This window comes from Trachypithecus francoisi, unplaced genomic scaffold (assembly GCF_009764315.1).
Source record: "Trachypithecus francoisi isolate TF-2019V2 unplaced genomic scaffold, Tfra_2.0 Lachesis_group21, whole genome shotgun sequence".
In the NCBI taxonomy this organism is placed as follows: domain Eukaryota; kingdom Metazoa; phylum Chordata; class Mammalia; order Primates; family Cercopithecidae; genus Trachypithecus; species Trachypithecus francoisi.
The window spans coordinates 12,690,090-12,708,808 of record NW_022681467.1 but is presented as its reverse complement, the minus strand read 5'-3'; the positions used below and the strand labels follow the sequence as shown (position 1 = coordinate 12,708,808).

Sequence of the window (18,719 nt, the reverse complement as noted above, 5' to 3'; positions counted from 1 at the left end):
TTGTAAATTAAAAAACAATTAAATTCCCTATCTGATGTCTCAGGTGGTTTGTGACTGTGGAATAGAGTGAGCAAACACTATTTTTAGGAAGCCATTACAAACTTACAGTACAGGACTTTAGTCTGGCCACAAACATCATTTCTTTGGGCTTTGGGAGACTTTTCTGTCTAACCTCACACAGGCAGGGAGGCCTGTCTTAGTTCAGAAGATGTAGGTGTGCACACTGTTGACAGTTTTGTGGCTTTGGAATTGTTGACTCGTCCAGAAGCTGGAGAGGTAATGTGATCGGGGCCACAGCATTATTCCTGGAGCATCTGGGGCTAAGCCATTTGCTGCGTCCCAGCCCAGGGCATAGGTCTCAACTGTGAAATTGTTCGGGCTTTCTGGGTGATAAAATGGGACCCTTTGAGGGTTTGGTTTGGGTTGAAGCCCAAAGGCTGAGAGTTAAGAAAGAGCCAAGCGGCCCCAATTTTATAAACTGAGGTGCTGGATGTTCCGAGTTGGAACTTGCAAATGGGTGGAAGTGAGGGGCAGGACATTTGAAGGTGGAAGTAGGAGGGCAGAGGCCAAATTTTCCTGGAGTTTTCTGATTGCTGTTGCATTTCCCATTGGGGAGGGGGAGAGAGAGCTCTGCCCCTAACTTTGGTCAAAGGAGAGGGGCTAAAAGAGAGCCACTGGGAGAGCCTCCTCTGTGGTCCTAGAATGTGGGGGACGGAGTGGACTGGGGTGTGACACATGCCAAATGGGGAGAGGCTGAGGCTACTTGCCTGAGGAGAGAGTGAGACTAGAAGTAACACAGCAAGATAAACCCAGTTGCCCTTGGAGCTAACTGCCCTCCACCGCCAGCAGCGGCAAGAGTGTGTGTTCCTCAGGAACCAGAAAAAGAACACAGAGGAGCAGGCGCATGGTGTATTCATTTCCTATGGCTGCTATAAAAACAATTGCCACAAAATTTGTGGCTTAAAACCACACGCATTTATTGCCTTATAGTTCTGGAGGCCAGAAGGCCTGAGACGCTCCCTCCAGAGGCTCTAGGGTGGAATCCACCCCTTGCCTCTTCTGGTGCTGCTGGCATTCCTGGGCTGTGGCCACATCACTCCTCTCTCTGCCTCCATAATGACATTGCCTCCTCCTCTTCTGTCTGTGTCAAATCTCTCTGCCTCCCTCTTATAAGGACACCTGTGATTGCATTTAAAGCCTGCCTGGATAATCCAGGATAATCTCCCCTCTTCTGTCTGTGTCAAATCTCTCTCTGCCTCCCTCTTATGAGGACACCTGTGATTTGCATTTAAAGCTAGCCTGGATAATCCAGGATAATCTCCCCTCTCAAGATCCTTAATCACTTCTGCAGAGTCCCTTTCTAACATGGAACATTCACAGTTTCAGGGATTAGGACGTGGATGTCTTTTGAGGCCATTGTTCAGCCTACTGCAGAGAGTCTGTTCATGGACCAGTGAGTGACCTCAAGGCTCAGGACACCTCACTCACGAAGCAGATGCTTTGACTGCCCAGTGATTTTCGCCGCAGCTGCAGAGGACCTTTCTGTGCAAGCCCAGACTCCTGCTAACTGTGCCTAACACTAAGGGAAGGCATGGGTTCTGCCTCAGGGACATCCCCAAAGCCTCTGAGAAGTAGCTGAGAAAGGATGAGGGGGCAGTTAAAGCACCCTGGGAGCAATCCTTAAATGACAGGGAAGGGAGCCAGTGGGTAAGGGACCCAGCTTCCTGTCTTTGAGGCAGACAATTCTGGGAGGTATTCCACAAACCTTCTAGATCCTGGTAGAATAGGACCCTCACTGCCTACAGCAGTAACTTTAAAAACGCATGCTTTTTTAATGGCTTTTCATCCCTCTCTCTCCCTCAATTCTGAGTCCTGCAATCACTTCCCAAATGAGCTACCTATACCCAAATTCTTGTTTCAGGCTGTGATTTTCGTAGATCCCAAACAAGGACATAAGCTTCCTAGCAGGGAATCCCCAAGAATGCGGCAAAAGTGCTTCATGGGAGTCAACACGGTGAACTTCCATACTCAGCGGGCACCTTGGTCGGATAACTTTTGTGCTGGCTTAGTGAAATCTTTCCTATTCCTTAAACCACCCTCTCACCACCCCCACTCCCTTCAACCATGGAGGAGGCAGAGGCAGGTAGGGTGGGAAGAGGGGAGGAAACAGGGCAGAACTGACCATGTCCCACACTCCTGTCCCCCATCACTCAGGGTTCCAGGCTGAAGCAGGCCCCGGATGCAGCCTACTTACTGCATTCAGTTCTTTCAACACACGGCATGCATTCGTCAGCCCGTTTACTCTGCTCGCATCTGCGTTTCTTCTAGAGGAGGAAACTGTTCATCAGCTAGCATCAATACTACGATCCTGCTTTTAAATATCCTCTGCTGACGGTTACACTGTTCTGAAGAAGTAATCATTTTATAATATGTCTATAAAACGAGAAGAAGAGTCTTACCTCACAGAATGTCTGGGTGGATGCAGTGAGCTAGCTCCAGGAAAGTGCCTGGCACAGAGTGGATGCCCTAATAATGGAGTCTTCTCTCTTCTACAGCACACATTGCAAGCTTCCTGAGGGCAGCTCTTAGTTCCCGGGTCTTTGGCAGAGTGCTTGGGACACTATAAGTGCTCAGGGAATTGCTTATTGAAGGAAAGGGTGTGAGGGTCAGGAAAGCAGCGCTTAATCATTGCCCCAGATGCTGCCAATGTCCTGGCCCCATCCCCTCGGGGCTTCTCATTGCTGGCAGGCAAAGCTGCTAACTGCAAGCACCTGCATCCATTTGCCCAGGGGTTTTCCCGGTTGGCTCCACCTTCCTACATGGGGGATTGGAACTATGGAAAATTAGTGTTCCACTTAAAGCACCCCTCAACCAATGACTGTGAGCAGTTGTGAATACATATCCTGTCCTCGTGTCCCTTGGGTGGGATAACCATGAGGTGCGTGCTCTATACCAGAGTTCCCCAGTGGGACTGAGCTCTGGTGACTCACAGTGGTACCTTTTTTGGTGACACTAGGGTCTCACTCTGTCACCCAGGCTGGAGTGCAGTGACGTGATCTCATTTCACTGTAGCCTCAACTTCCTTAACTCAAGTGATCCTCCCACCTCAGCCTCCCAAGCAGCTGGGACTACAGGCATGCAACACCACGCTTGGCTAGTTTTTTATTTTTATTTTTTCAGAGACAAGGTCTTTCTATGTTGCCCAGGCTGGTCTCAAACTCCTGAGCTCAAGTGATCCTCCTGCCTCAGCTTCCCAAATTGCTGAGATTACAGGTGTGAGCCACCGCATCCAGCCTGGCAACTTTTTTGGTAACTCTCCATACTGGCTTCCTTCCTGATTTATATTTCTTCAATATAACATACCAGATAAACTGTTTGCATGCAAAAATCCTTGTCTCATGGTCAGCTTCTGGGGGAACCTAAATGAAGACAACCACATGGCTGAAATTTGAAATTCATATGAGGCTTTCTTAAGGGAGGCCCTTTTCTTCCTATAGCATTGATTCCTCTTCCTGCTTGGTTTCCGATTTCTGTATAATGTGTGGAAGGGGAGAAAATGATACAATCTTTTTGCAACTCTCATAAATTCATAACCAAGGCACCCTCCTGAAACAAAAGACAGATCAATAAGGGAAAAACAAGTAAGCTTAATAAGGTATGTCATGTTCATCATGGGGGAGAAAAGTAACTCTCTCTGCAAAGTAACGCTCAAAGCATTGGCTGGAAACATGAGGCTTTGAGCTTTGCTTAAATAGCATTTTAACAAAAAGCAATGAATTTTAGTGCAGTGACAAGACAAAGGAGAGAACAGTTCCAGTCTCTCAAAGGGGGAAAGCTGTGGGAAGATACTAATGAAGTAAGGTCTGCTCGCTAGTTTCTCTGGTGTCTGCTAGTGCCATCTCTAGGCTGATAAGTGGCTGTCTCCAGTAAGACAGGATTTATGTCCTGCCTTTAGGCAAACAAAGGAGAGGCAGAGAGTCTCTGTACATCTCAGCTGTCGTTAGCTCACCAATCCTCAATATTTTAGGGAGAAATATTTTGGTTTCCTTCAGTGTAAATACTTGGCCTACCTCAGATTCATTCCAGGCCTGTACACATGCCAGTTCGCAGCTGCTCTGTGCTGGCTGGGGCAGATATCTACTTCTCCAGTTTGCTGGGGCCAGGCCCCAAGGTGGCCTCACAGCTGTTGTAGGGATACAAGTCTTCATGTTGCTGAGGAGTCCTTGTCCTGGTCTGATTTGCCTGCTATTGTGAAGACAGTGGCTGAGTATTGTTACCTTTCTCCTTGGTTCTCTTAATAGGAGTGAATCTTTTTGGAGACTCCCTCCCAGTGCATCTGCTGTGTGTGTGTGTGTGTGTGTGTTTTCTTTTGAGACAGAGTTTCTCTCGTCACCCAGGCTGGAGTGCAATGGCATGATCTCGGCTCACTGCAACCTCCACCTCCCTGGTTCAAGCAATTCTCCTGTCTCAGCCTCCCAAGTAGCTGGGATTGCAGGCATCTGCCACCATGCCCATCTAATTTTTGCAGTTTTAGTAGAGATGGGGTTTTCATCATGTTGGCCAGGCTGGTCTCGAACTCCTGACCTCAGGTGATCCACCCACCTCGGCCTCCCAGGTGCTAGAATTAAAGGTGTGAGCCACCGTCCCCAGCCACGAGTCAGTGTGTTCTTGTTGATAAATGATGTGGGGAACAGTACAAGATGGTGGGAGAGCCTGGAAGAACTTGGAGGAATTTTCAGGTAAAGCTCATTGAAGTTGCTGAAAATTAAACAACGTCAAAATGACGTTCATGGTCAGACAATTTGTGAAGGTTTATTTTTAACAATGGGAGTTCTGGGTTTTCTAATCATTTACTCTAAGAGAGTATAAAATGCAATGTAAAATTAAAATTTGAAAATTAAAAACCATGAATTTTCTAGACCATGAGTCTCCAGTCAGTAACTACCTGACTAGCAGGATGGTTTGGAAGGGTTTTTCCCACACTTTAATACCGAGCCCAGTGCCACCCAATGCTAAACTATTAAGAGGGAAGCTTTGATATTAAAACCCAAAGCAGGGAGCTGGACACAATGGTATGTGCCTGAAGTTCCAGCTACTCAGGAGGCTGAGGCAGGAGAGTCACTTGAACACAGGAATTCCAGTCCAGCCTGGGCCACATAGTGAGACCCCATCTCTAAAGAAAAAAAAAAAAACTGGCAAGAAGTAGATGCTCTTTGTGCATAATAAGGCTTAGGGAATACATGAGCATAAGATCGACCATCATAGTGCAAAAGAAGTTCAATTTATTTATTTGATAGATTCCCATCTAGAGGCTGGTCTGTAGTGAGGGCTGCTTTCTCTCTCTCCAGTCCAAGGATGCACAATTTCCTGTGTCCCCCTATCCAGCAGCAGAACCCTAGGGCAAAGGATGGCTGATAGCAGCCCATGCTGAAGGTCATATCCCCGCAGGAGGACCTTAGCCAGGAGTTGAGGCATAGGAGCTGGGCTTATGGGGACTGTGGATTCAGGAAGGGAAATTGAATGAAGATGGGAGATGGTGGAGAGGGTCTGGGGTGTGTCTCCCACCCACTGCACATCAGGAATGAGTCTTGAGACACAGGAGTGGAGCCTGCACCTAGGGTGCCTCAGGCAGAGAGTCCCAACCGTCCTGGGACTCTGCATCTCTTGGCTCATGTCACTTGAGCCAAAGCAAAGAGCTGAGCATTATTTAAGTGTGTGTGTGTGTGTAGTGGCCAATGTGAGCGGGTGTGTGTGTTTAGCTAAGTAACAGAGGAGGATATCTCTTCTACCCTCCACTTACCATCACACATCTGTATTTCTTCAGTCTGAAAGGTGGGAAGACGAAGAGATTCAGGCACACGTCTGACTGGGCTGTCTAATCCTTGTTTTCCAAGATAGGCAGCTCAGGCTTGGGCTGCATTTTTCTTCTGCCAATTTTTGTACTGGAATTTATGTAACCATTGGTAGATTTTTAAACAGTATCTTTATAGTAGGTTAAATACGGCTGCAAACTCTTTGCTACTCCCACTGAGAGACGGAGTGTAACACTTGACTAATGGAACGTGGTGGAAGGGATGTTCTAGAACTTCTGAGGCTTAGTCTTAGCAAACCTGTGGCTTTTGCCTGTGTCTCTGTGAACATTCTCTGTGGGAATGGTGAGCTACAGTGTAAAAGGCCCAAATACTCTGTCCACCATGCCAAGAGGCCACATCTGGCATGTGGGTATACTGGTCAACAGTAACAGCTGAGATCAGCAAAAGTGCCAGGGATGTGAGTAAACCTGTCTTGGATTCTAGAACAGCCCATCCACTAAGTGACCAGAAGAATCACCTGACCACACCCTGCCCAAATTCCTGACCCACAAAATCATGAGATAAAATGAAATGATTGTTATTTTAAGGCACTAATTTTGGAGAAGTTTGTTAAGAAGCAAGCAATAACTGGAACCGTAACATAGAGGAAAGAACATCTGTGGTGTTAGATCTGGACTCAAATCCCAGCTCCGTTATTTATCAACTGTGTGGTCTTTTCTAGCTTCTTCTGGCCTCAGTTTCTTCCTGTGTTAAATAGAGGTCGTTCTAGCTACCTCCTAGCCTCATCATGAAGATGAAATGAGAAAACAGATGGAACACAGAGCCTGGCTCATAGCAGGTGCTTCAAAATGTTTCTTTCCTCTCCTCTCAGCCTCAGCACGCCCTCTTCTCTAGGGTTTTCTGGGATGCCCAGTGAGGGGAATGCAGCAAACCACAGCACCCCCACCACTCAAGATTTTGGAGAAAAGAATTCCAAGAGAATGTTACTGAGAAAATGACTCTGGATCCCCCTGCTCCAGAAAGACAAAATTATTTTCCTGACTTGACTTTTAAAAAATGGATTTACCTGAAGAGCTACTCCAATTTAATGAAGAATTAGGGGAGGAAATTAAGGGAGCTACAAAAGAGAATTAGATTTTTTTTTTTTTTTTGAGACCAAGTCTGGCTCTGTCACCAGGCTGGAGTGCAGTGGTGCAATCTCAGCTCACTGCAACCTCCACCTCCTGGGTTCAAGTGATTCTCCTGCCTCAGCCTCCCGAGTAGCTGGGATTATAAGCGCCCACCACCACACCCAGTTAATTTTTGTATATTTAGTAGATACGAGTTTCACTATGTTGGCCAGGATGGTCTCAATCTCTTGACCTCGTGATCCACCCACCTCAGCCTCCCAAAGTGCTGAGATTACAGGTGTGAGCCACCACATCCGGCCAACAATTAGATTTTTAAAAAACAGATACCTTGGACCAGGCGCAGTGGCTCATGTCTATAATCCCAGCACTTTGGGAGCCCAAGTCAGGCAGATCATTGGAGGTCAGGAGTTTGAGACCACACCAGGCAACATGGTGAAACTAAAAATACAAAAATACAAAAATACAAATATATATATATATATAGCTGGATGTGGTGGTGCACACCTATAGTCCCAGTTACTTGGGAGGCTGAGGCAGGAGAATCACTTGAACTTGGGAGGTGGAGGTTGCAGTGAGCCAAGACCGGGCCTCTGCACTCCAGCCTGGTGACAGAGTGAGACTCCATCTCAAAAAAATAAATAAATAAAAATAAAATACAAAAATTAGCTGGGTGTGATGGCGTACACTTGGGAGGCTGAAGCAGCAGAATCACTTAAACCTGGGAGGTGGGGGTTGTAGTGAGCCAAGATCATGACACTGTACTCCAGCCTGGGTGAAAGAGAAAGACCCCATCTCAAAAAAAGAAAAACAAAACAAACAAAAAAACTAGATACCTTGTGGTCCACAGGCTATTCATTTTTATCTAAGGTATCAGAAGCAAGAAAATGAAGAAGGGCTCTGTGAGCCCATAGAGGGGGTGGGATTTTGCTATAACCGAGAAGCATCAGTGGTTTTCAGGCAGGAGGCTCTCTCCCTCCCTCTGTCAGTCATCTCAGAGACGCCCAGAGGCTGCAAGGTGCCCAACCATGCACAGAGGTGATGAGAACTGCTACCGTGGCGGCTCCAGGAGAAGAGGCCCAGAAATGGACATTTGAATGATTGAAACTCCCTAAACCACTCCTGCTTTCAAAGCTTGCTCCATGTCTCACATTGACATGGAACAATGAGCTGAAATGGGAAACATCACCTCAGGCTGCCCTCCCTCCTATATTTCAGGCAGTGGTCTACTCTACACAGCAAGTGCCCGAACAGGTCTCCCTTTCTTTCCTGCCTGCAGTCATTCCCACAAGTTTACCTCTAAGGAGCGCATTTTCATTCAGACTTTGAGGCAGGGCTCACCAATGCTGCCTTCTGCGCTCCCCTCTCTGTTCTCATCCAGGTCCTTAATATGCTCACATTCCTGACACCTGTGAGATGTCATAGCACAGCTGCCCTCTCCATTACGCCCTGACCTGCGGTTTAGATGCTGCCCCTTCCTACACATTTGTATAAATTAGGCTGCATCCCTGGGAACTGGAACTCCCTAATAAGGCAGGGACATGACCCCCAAACTCTAAAACACCTGGACCTCAGACAGGCCTGGATTTGTTCCTGGCCAAATAAATGACTGTGGCCAGTATGTGTGTGTGCTATGTTTAGAGAGCACTTTTGATGTTAGGTTTATTTAACCTTCACAATTCTTCAGTGAGGTAGGAAATAATCCCATTTTATGGAGGAAAAGCTGAGGTTTGGAAAAGTTATGCCCAAAGTTACACAGCTACTAAGGGACAGAGCTGGACTTCAAATCCAAGTTGTTTGATCCCAAACTCAGTGCATGCCCACTATTTCATCCCACCTTTTGATTATGATTGACATTAGAAATTAAATTTTCATGTCCCTAAATTGGATTTTTAAGTAAGCAAGCAAGATCTCTTCCTACCTAAGCACCTAGCACATTAGTTGGAGAACTAACTGCGAAGCGCTGAAGCCACACAGATTGTTACCAACTCAGCTGTCTCCTCACCCATTCCAATGGATTTGCCATGAGTTTTTTAAAGGATATTAAAAGTTCCCAATTATGGAACTCATTCTAGGTGCCAGGCCCTGGGCCACTCTCATTACATCCATTATCCCACTTCATCTTCATATCAGTTGTCTAACATAGGCATTATCCTTCCCTTTTTGCACACTGGGAAACTAAGGCTCAAGAAGTCAAATATTGACTGGGTGTGGTGGCTCATGCCTGTAATCCCAGAACTTTTGGAGGATCACTTGAGGTCAGGAGTTCGAGCCCAGCCTGGCCAACATGGCGAAACTCCATCTCTACTAAAAATACAAAAATTAGCCGGGCGTGGTGGCGGGCGCCTATAATCTCAGCTATTCGGGAGACTTAGGCAGAAGAATCACTTGAACCCGGGAGGCAGAGGTTCCAGTGAGCTGAGATCTTGCCACAGCACTCCAGCCTGGGGGACAGAGGGAAACTGTGCCTCAAAATTGTACAAGGTCTATTTGTACATTTGTATCTTTATCATATTCTGAGGGATCTGGATTTCTGCCTTCCCCAAACTCCGCCTTCTCTTCACCTTAGTTTGTCTGTAGGAGTCAGGAAACCCAGTGTGTCCTCTTGACAGAGGGGAGGTTGTTCTAACAACATGAAAATGGGTGGTCTTTATTCATAACGTGGGACTAGGTCACCAAGATGACAGATTGGTAACAAGATCTTAGGTGACCAGTTCCCAGCATCCTCCAAAGGGTTTTCTCAACTAAGCAGGAAGTCTGAAGTTGTTTCTCCAGGATAGTCCCCAAGTCTTGTCCATTTTCCATCACAGCCCTGAGCGGAAAACTGTAGCAGACTCTTGATTTGGATGGGAAACTGTTTATTTAGCGGGGATACCTTGGAGTGAACTGGTTCCCATTAGCAGGTTTTCCCATGATCCTCATCCTACCCACGGTGATTTCTAAGCAACAAAATCAGCCCAGCAACAATGAGGCCAATCACAAATAAGTCCCAGTGTGGTCCAACGGTGTTGTCCGGTTTCAGCCAGTTCCATCTCATTGTGAACTGCTGGCAAGAGACATTCTGTCAAAAAAAATCCAAGCTTCCCACCTCCACTCAGAGCCACCTACTCTTCCCAAACCCACTGCCACCAACCCTCCTCCCACCCATTCCCTTTGCTTCCTTCAGTCTTGGAAAACACAATCTTTGCTTGCTTACAACTTCCACAAGGGGTGTAAATAGCACCTTTAGAATAACCCCAAAGATTTAGACACTTTACTTTTTTTCAAATGGTAGCTCTTTGTGGTACCCCTTGCCACCTGCCGTCTGCCTACCAGTCTCGGCTATTGATGGTAAGAACTGTTTTGAAGAAGTATGTATAGCACATGCCACTGTAGATGTAGTGTATGCTGGAAAAGAACATCTGCTGAATGAATTAATTGCTTATACTGTGAAGTGTCAACACATACTCAATAGAACACACAGAATTACTCGGCATGGTGAGTGTAAGACTTTGAATTTGACTTCTCAAAGGAAAGCCAGTCCAGAAGAGGCTCCCCGATGGGCCTTGTCCCTTTGTCCCTAGGAGTTGCTCATTGGAGACTTTCAGAGCATTGGAGACTTTCAGAGATTCAGGACTTGTTCAAGACAAACTTACATTAAAAAACAGAATATCCCGGAGGAAATGCATAGTTTCCAGTTTCATGAGGGCAAAGAACACAGGTATGTAGGCATCTGGACTCGTTTGAGCAGCCATGTCGTACAATCTTCTGGCCAAGTGAATGTCCTAGAACGAGAAGAATAGCCCATACCCATCAGATTCTCTAGGAGTAAGTAAACAGACACCACTGTTCCAAATGTCAAATGTAATTAAGGGTACAGGACTTAAGATAGGGAGATTATCATGGATTATCCAGGTGGACCTCAGATAATCAAGTGAACATTTAAACAGAGTTATCGCAGGGCTGGGGGTGGAAGAAAGACAGATGTGGTGGAGGGAGACTTCAGAGAGATCCTCAGCATGAGGGACTCAACTTGCCATTGTTGGAAGGGGCCACATGGAATGAGAAAGAATTTGGACAGTCAATAAGGAAACAAGAACCTTGGTCCTACAACCTCAATTAACTGAATTCCACCAAACAACCGGAATGAGCCCTGCAGTGGATTCTTCCCCAGAGCCCCCAATAAAGAACATTCTTGATTTTAGCCTCGTGAAATCCCAAACTGAAGACCCAGTCAAATCACCTGGGCTTTTGGCCTTCAGAAACCATGAGATAATAAGCTTGTATTAAGTCCCCAGATTTGTACTGATTTGTTATGGCAAGCATAGAAAATTAACACAGTCTCCAGAAAGCTTTCTTGGATACCCCTGTAACAGCTCCTAATTGTGATTCCAACAAATAGGGTGGAGAATAGGGCCAGGCACAGGGGTTCATGCCTATAGTCCTAGCATTTTGGGAGGCCAAGGCAGGTGGATCACTTGAGCCCAGGAGTTCGAGACCAGCCTGGCCAATATGGTAAAATCCTGTCCCTACTAAAAATGCAAAAAGTAGTCAGGTGTGGTGGTGCATGCCTGTAATCCCAGTTACTTGGGAGGCTGAGGCACGAGAATCGCTTGAATCCGGGAGGCAGAGGTTGCAGTGAGCCAAGATCGCGCCACTGAACTCTAGCCTGGACAACAGAGTGACACTCTGTCTCAAAAGAAAAAAAAAAAATTGTACAGTTCTCTAAAGTAAGTCAGAATACAGGTAGTTAGTGATCATCGTCTAAAATTCTCATTATCTTCATAGTACTTACCATACCTAAAGTTTTAGAATTTATTTATTCATTTGTTTGTCTCCAGGTCCTCAAAAACAAGGACTTGGACTCTCTGTTCACCCCCGAATTCCCAGTCCTTAATGAAGGGCCTAGTACACAGTAGGTCTTTGATAATACTTAAAGGATGATGAAGACACTATTTTTGGCTCTCATGTTGAAGACAGAGTCCTCAAATGGCATAGTACTGTATTCTCAGGAGCTTTTTTTTTTTTTTTTCAGGAATTATGCCATGGCTTTCTTTTTCATCTACTCATACCTTGCTTTATGTGTTTGTTTTATTTTTGGTTTGCCCAAACAGAGTGACCATAGGCAAGGTGGAGTTGCTTTTAAAGGTAAAAACTGCCCTGGGCCAGTCCCAGAATTAGATTTTGCTTGGGTGCCCATGGGCTATTTTCAAAAGAAAGGGAGGAAGAAGAGGAATTTTTCACAAACTGTGGTATTCCTAATATCTGTCTTTCTTGCTCCATTACTTAGGCTTTGATACTTGTGAATCATTGAGGCCTCTGCTAAAACTGTTTATATTGTTTTGTTTTGTTTTTTTTTTTTTGGTGGGGGGTTGATGTCTTCTCTTAGCTGTGTTCTGCTTATTATAGCTTAAATATTTTCCAAAGCTTTATGGTCTGGAAAATTGATTTGTTGAAGAAAGAGGAATGTTCTTGCTTAAAATGCAGTTCAGGAGATTGGAACAAATCTTCCTGGAAACATAAAATAGATGTTGTAAAAACCCTAATTTGTGTCTCTGATTCCAACAAATTCAGTGTTCGTTTGAAAGTACCCTGCAGATGATAACAGCTGGGTAGGCCGCACACGTGAAAGACATATTGACTTGAATGGGACGTTCGGGGAAAAGCAGCCTTTGTCAATATCTCAGGCATTCATACTTATTTCTTGTTTGAGGCAGTCGATAGTTATTCATTTATTTCTTGTGGTAAAAGCATTACAATTCAGTCACTTAGTATTTTATAGTAAAAAATAGTGAGAAATACCATTAAAGTGGGATGAACTCACTCCTTGTCCAGGAGACCTCACAATTTTCAGTGTGTGTGGGGCTGGGGGGGTGAATGTGAAAGCCTTTCTTTAAAATTCCCAGAGAAGGAAATTCCTGAATGCTTCCAGCTAACTAGGGCAACTCATATAAAATAAATTTTAGTACTAGACTAGAAAAGACTCCTCATTCTTTGACCCTATTTAGTAAAAAAACTAAGTCATGCAAACAAAAAAATCTCCTCCTGATGGTGTTTTGATGATGACCACAGTTCATTAAATGAGAAGTCCACTACATACCCAGTCCACTTAGATTTAACTTTTCTGTGGTACATTTGAGTTTATTTTGCTTTAAATTCAGTGATTAAAGAGATTATGTAAACCGAGCTGCAGACTCTTGTTAAAGAACATGTTTCTAACTAAAATGATATGTGGATACTGCTCAATATTTAGATGTTCAAAATAGCTTCTTTTAATTCAAAGATACAGAATTCTCCTGCAGTAAAGTAGCTGGTTTATGAAAATTTTACAATTGCCGGATGCAGGAGTTTCCGGCCCCAAATCTTTGGATGTCAAAAAAAAATTTCTTATACTGGAACGGAGTATGTGAATGGGAAGGTGGTTTTTGAATAATTTATTCTTATTTTCTTTTTATAAATACACTATATGTTAATTAGAGGAAATTTGGAAATATATAACTGAACAAATAAGAAAAAAAGCCACCCACAATCTCACTGCACAGAGATAACTACTGGTAATATTTTATACACATTCTTCTAGCATTTCTTTTTTTTTTTTTTTTGAGATGGAGTCTCGCTCTGTCGCCCGGGCTGGAGTGCAGTGGCCGGATCTCAGCTCACTGCAAGCTCCGCCTCCCGGGTTCACGCCATTCTCCTGCCTCAGCCTCCCGAGTAGCTGGGACTACAGGCGCCCGCCACCTCGCCCGGCTAGTTTTTTGTATTTTTTAGTAGAGACGGGGTTTCACCGTGTTAGCCAGGATGGTCTCGATCTCCTGACCTCGTGATCCGCCCGTCTCGGCCTCCCAAAGTGCTGGGATTACAGGCTTGAGCCACCGCGCCCGGCTCTTCTAGCATTTCATGTATATTCATATATACATACTTTTTAATTTAGAAATTTTTTACTCAGCATAATATTTCATCTTCTGTTTTCTTAACCTAACAATATATTTCAAATAATATGCTGTGTCCTAATACATTCCGCTAGTCTATAATTTTTTTTTGAAACAGGGTCTCGCCATGTCGCCCGGTCTGGAGTATGGTAGCAGACTCTTGGCTTACTGCTGCCTCCGCCTCCTGGGCTTGAGCAATCCTTGCACCTCGGCTTCCCGAGTAGCTGGGATTACAGGGACTACAGGTGTGTGCCACCATGCCCAGCTGATTTTTGTATGTTTTTTTGTACAGACCGGGTTTCACCATGATGCCCGTCTAGCCTGGGCATCATATATAACATGGCTTCTATTTTGAAGCATTCTTGTTACTTGTAGAAATTTATTCTGTAACTAATGAAACTATACACACACAAAATACTGTTTTTGTATATTTCTGGTTATTTCCCTAGGTGATAGATGTTTATTTTATGAAAAGTTATGATCATTTCTAAGAAGTGTGTTTTCTGTCCTGCCATATTTCTGAGAGGGCCATTTTAAATATCTAATTGTAACTTATCCTTTCCAGAAAATAATTCTGGTGTTTAAAGCTTCAGCTGTAACACTCCATGGGTGGTCAGACCAGACAAATGAGAAATAAAAATGCATTGTGCCATAATCACTTTTATTTTTGACAGGTCTATTTATAATTTATTTGGTAGATGTGATTTTGTTTTCTCTGCAGAATCCAAAAATACATGTTACCTAGTAGGTCTACATATATGTATTTGAAACTCTTCCCCAAAGGATAATTTCCCCCACCTTTCTGTCTTATCTTAGGACAGCTTTCCTATCCATTGTCTTTAAACAGGCCTGCTTTCTTCCATTTAAAAAGTTTATCATGTGTTTCTGGTACTCCATGGTACAAACATACTTTTGAACAGAACCTGGCAGTCCTGATTCTCCTACCTGAGTTAGCTGTTACCTCTTTAACATACTTGTGGTACTTTATTTATTTATTTATTTATTTATTTGAGACGGAGTCTCGCTCTGTTGCCCGGGCTGGAGTGCAGTGGCCGGATCTCAGCTCACTGCAAGCTCTGCTTCCCGGGTTTACGCCATTCTCCGGCCTCAGCCTCCCGAGTAGCTGGGACTACAGGCACCCGCCACCTCGTCCGGCTAGTTTTTTGTATTTTTTAGTAGAGACGGGGTTTCACCGTGTTAGCCAGGATGGTCTCGATCTCCTGACCTCGTGATCCGCCCGTCTCGGCCTCCCAAAGTGCTGGGATTACAGGCTTGAGCCACCGCGCCTGGCGGTACTTTATTTTTAATTGTTATTTTTTTTTGAGACAGAGTCTCACTCTGTCGCCCAGGCTGGAGTGCAGTGGCGCGATCTCGGCTCACTGCAAGCTCCACCTCCTGGGTTCAAGCCATTCTCCTGCCTCAGCCTCCTGAGCAGCTGGGATTACAGGCGCCCGCCACACGCCCGGCTAATTTTTTGTATTTTTAGTAGAGACGGGGTTTCACCGTGTTAACCAGGATGGTCTCCATCTGCTGACCTTGTGATCCGCCCGCCTCAGCCTCCCAAAGTGCTGGGATTACAGGCGTGAGCCACCGCGCCCAGCCTATTTTTAATTCTTTTCAAGTGACCGCCATTTTAGGCTTAACAGTAGCTATGGACAAGTCTCTTCTGTAGTGGACCGTGAGCCCTTTGAAGGCTGTCTTGTTCTTACTGTATCCCCAGAACCAAGCACAGGGCTTACTGATATAGGAAATAGTCCTTGATAAATATTTGAGTGAATAAATGAATGAATGAAAAGCAGAGTGCGATACCATGGTGGTTTAGAAGTATATACCTTTTAAATGTGGGGGTTCTGGCCGGGCATGTTGGCTCACGCCTGTAATCCCAGCACTTTGGGAGGTTGAGGCGGGCAGATCACGAGGTCAGGAGATCCAGACCATCCTGGCTAACATGGTGAAACCCCGTCTCTACTAAAAAAAAAAAAAAAAAAAAAAAAATTAGGCGTGGTGGTGGGCGCCTGTAGTTCCAGCTACTTTGGGAGGCTGAGGCAGGAGAATGGCATGAACACGGGAGCCGGAGTTTGCAGTGAGCCGAGATCGTGCCACTGCACTCCAGCCTGGGTCACAGAGTGACACTCCGTCTCAAAAAAAAAAAAAAAAAAATTAGCTGGGCATAGTGGTGCGCACCTGTAGTCCCAGCTACTGGGGAGGCTGCAGTAGGAGAATCACTTGAACCCGGGAGGCAGAGGTTGCAGTGACCCAAGATTGCACCACTGCACTCCAGCCTGGTGACAGAGCGAGACTCCCTCTCAAAAAAAAAAAAAAAAAAAAAAAAAAAAAAAAAATTCTGGGATTCCTTGAAGGATTCCTAGAGGAGATGACATTGGGGCTGTCCTTTGAAAAATGGACCGGTCTTCAATGGGCATAAATATGGATTAAGATCATTCCAGCAAAAGGATGGTATCTCAGGAGGGCTCAGGCCAAGGTCTTTGAGGGGAAGGAATAAGTAGCCTAGAATCTAGATAGGGCAAAGTGGTGTATCACACCGTTATTATCAAGGTAGCGCTAGGTCACTGGGGGCTTTGAATGTGGAATAGAAGTCTGGACTTCATTTAGCAATAAAACGTAAATAAGATTCTTTTTATTTGTGTGTTTGCTTGTTTGTATTTTTTGGCGGTTTTATTTGCGGGAGAGGGTAGGATAGAGGGGTGGGTAGGATGGAGGAGGTAACAATATCAGAGTTATACTTTATCAAGAATGACCTGGCAGTGCTTTGTTAGATGAATTATTTATTAAGATAATGCTATCTGTAACAAACCCCCAAACTTTAATGGCTTAACACAATAGAAGCTTATTTCTCCCCCATTCAGCATTCCAAAATGTATGTTGCTGGTTGGTGGTGAATTTTCTTCATGTGGTAATTGTGGGGCCCAAGCTCCTTCCATCACCTGGTTTTGGGGTCCCCTAAAGCCTTTGTATCTCCTGGTGCCTTCAGGCGATAGATGGGAAAGCGACTGGGGGCAGCCCCATCTACTTCTTGGCTGCCTTAGCCCAGGAATGACACTCTTCACTTTCACTTCCATGCCCTCGGGAGAGCTAGCACGCGGATCCAAAGGAGGCTGGAGCCCTCGCGAGAGCTGGCACGTGGATCCAAAGGAGCCCTCACGAGAGCTGGCACGCGGATCCAAAGGAGCCCTCACGAGAGCTGGCACGTGGATTCAAAGGAGGCTGGAGCCCTCGCGAGAGCTGGCACGCGGATCCAAAGGAGCCCTCGCGAGAGCTGGCGCGCTGATCCAAAGGAGCCCTCACGAGAGCTGGCACGCGGATCCAAAGGAGGCTGCGGAACATAGTCTTTGACTAGGCGGGTGAACCCCAGCTACAAATCCTCACTATGGATGGGGGATTGCAAATCTTTGGTGAATAGAGTCATCTCGGTCACAGATTTAAAAGGAGAACACTAGAATGGAAGACCCCTGAGTAGTCGTTGCTACAGGCTGAGGTGAGCCGAAAGTCAGAGGCAAGGTACAGACAGAAGGGATGGCCAGTAGGGGATGGGCAACAGGCCTTGTTCATGGTGCAATTTCCAAAGTACTTACAAATCAAGTATCAATTGAAAAACTGTTTGTTTTTTGGGTATTTTTTTGAGAGGGAGTCTCGCTCTGTCACCCAGGCTGGATCTTACCTCACTGCACCCTATGCCTTCGGGGTTCAAGCTATTCTCGTGCCTCAGCCTCCCAAGTAGCTGGGATTATAGGCATATGCTACCTTGCCCAGCTAATTTTTGTATTTTTAGTAGAGACAAGGTTTCGCCATGTTAGCCTGGCTGGTCTCAAACTCCTGACCTCAAGTGATCTGCCCACCTCAGCCTCAGAATGTGCTGGGATTACAGGTGTGAGGCACCACACCTGGCCCCTGAGAAACAGTTTCATAACAACGTGTGTGTGAATGCTTGTGTTTCTAAACTTACTTCAGGTCCTCTCCCAATTCCTCACCAGGCATTATTCAGTGTTCCCAGAACAATGATGCAGTCAGTCCTGGCCCACAGTTTAAGACAATGAGGCCGGGCGCGGTGGCTCAAGCCTGTAATCCCAGCACTTTGGGAGGCCGAGACGGGCGGATCACGAGGTCAGGAGATCGAGACCATCCTGGCTAACACAGTGAAACCCCGTCTCTACTAAAAATACAGAAACTAGCCGGGCGAGGTGGCGAGCGCCTGTAGTCCCAGCTACTCGGGAGGCTGAGGCAGGAGAATGGCGTAAACCCGGGAGGCGGAGCTTGCAGTGAGCTGAGATCCGGCCACTGCACTCCAGTCCGGGCGACAGAGCGAGACTCCGCTTCAAAAAAAAAAAAAAAAAGACAATGAGCTCACTGGCTGAGACGCTTCTCAGTGAAGCTACTAGGATAACTCACCTTCATCATCCTAGCCCCAACTTCCTTTCTGAAAGATGGATGATAACAACAATGACCCATATTTTAATATTGATTTACCAAGAGATGATTTATATCTAACTTTCTTCCCCAGAGGTCTTAAATGTCTGCATGTTTATAAAGCAACACTCTATATCACCTTCTTTGATTCTCGAAGATACTGTAGTAGTGGTATTATACTCATCTTTCTCACTGGTTTGCATGAGGATTAACTAATAAAGAGGATTGCAAAGTGCCTCACTGAAGAAATGCTTAATTATTTGATGACTTAACTGCTGGGAAGTCGTATTCTCCTACTCTCTTTTCTTTCATTTGAACAAGCTTTGGGCTTTTACTTACCAGGATATTCATTTTAAGAATTAGAGAAGGTGATAGCGCCTCGTTAATTTGACTCTGAGATGGCAAGATACCTTTGGGTACTCAGTTATTGTTTTCCTAATTGCTAA

The 18,719-nt window shown here is 45.4% G+C and overlaps 1 protein-coding gene across 7 annotated transcripts in view; it reads right to left on the bottom strand.

Annotated features, from left to right (window-relative positions):
• Positions 1–9,677: 9,677 nt before the first annotated feature.
• SEL1L2 (SEL1L2 adaptor subunit of ERAD E3 ligase) overlaps positions 9,678–18,719 on the bottom strand; it is an 88,243-nt gene continuing 79,201 nt past the window's right edge. For 3 of the 7 annotated variants that reach the window (XM_033185567.1, XM_033185572.1, XM_033185569.1), the window contains 2 exons: positions 10,576–10,704; positions 9,678–9,986 (listed from right to left, as the gene is read on the bottom strand). In XM_033185567.1, coding sequence (XP_033041458.1) covers positions 9,864–9,986; positions 10,576–10,704 — 252 coding nt within the window. In that variant the 3' untranslated portion in view covers positions 9,678–9,863. The remainder of the gene's footprint in view (positions 9,987–10,575; positions 10,705–18,719) is intronic. The other 4 variants (XM_033185568.1, XM_033185570.1, XM_033185574.1 and 1 more) reach the window with 2 other exon arrangements.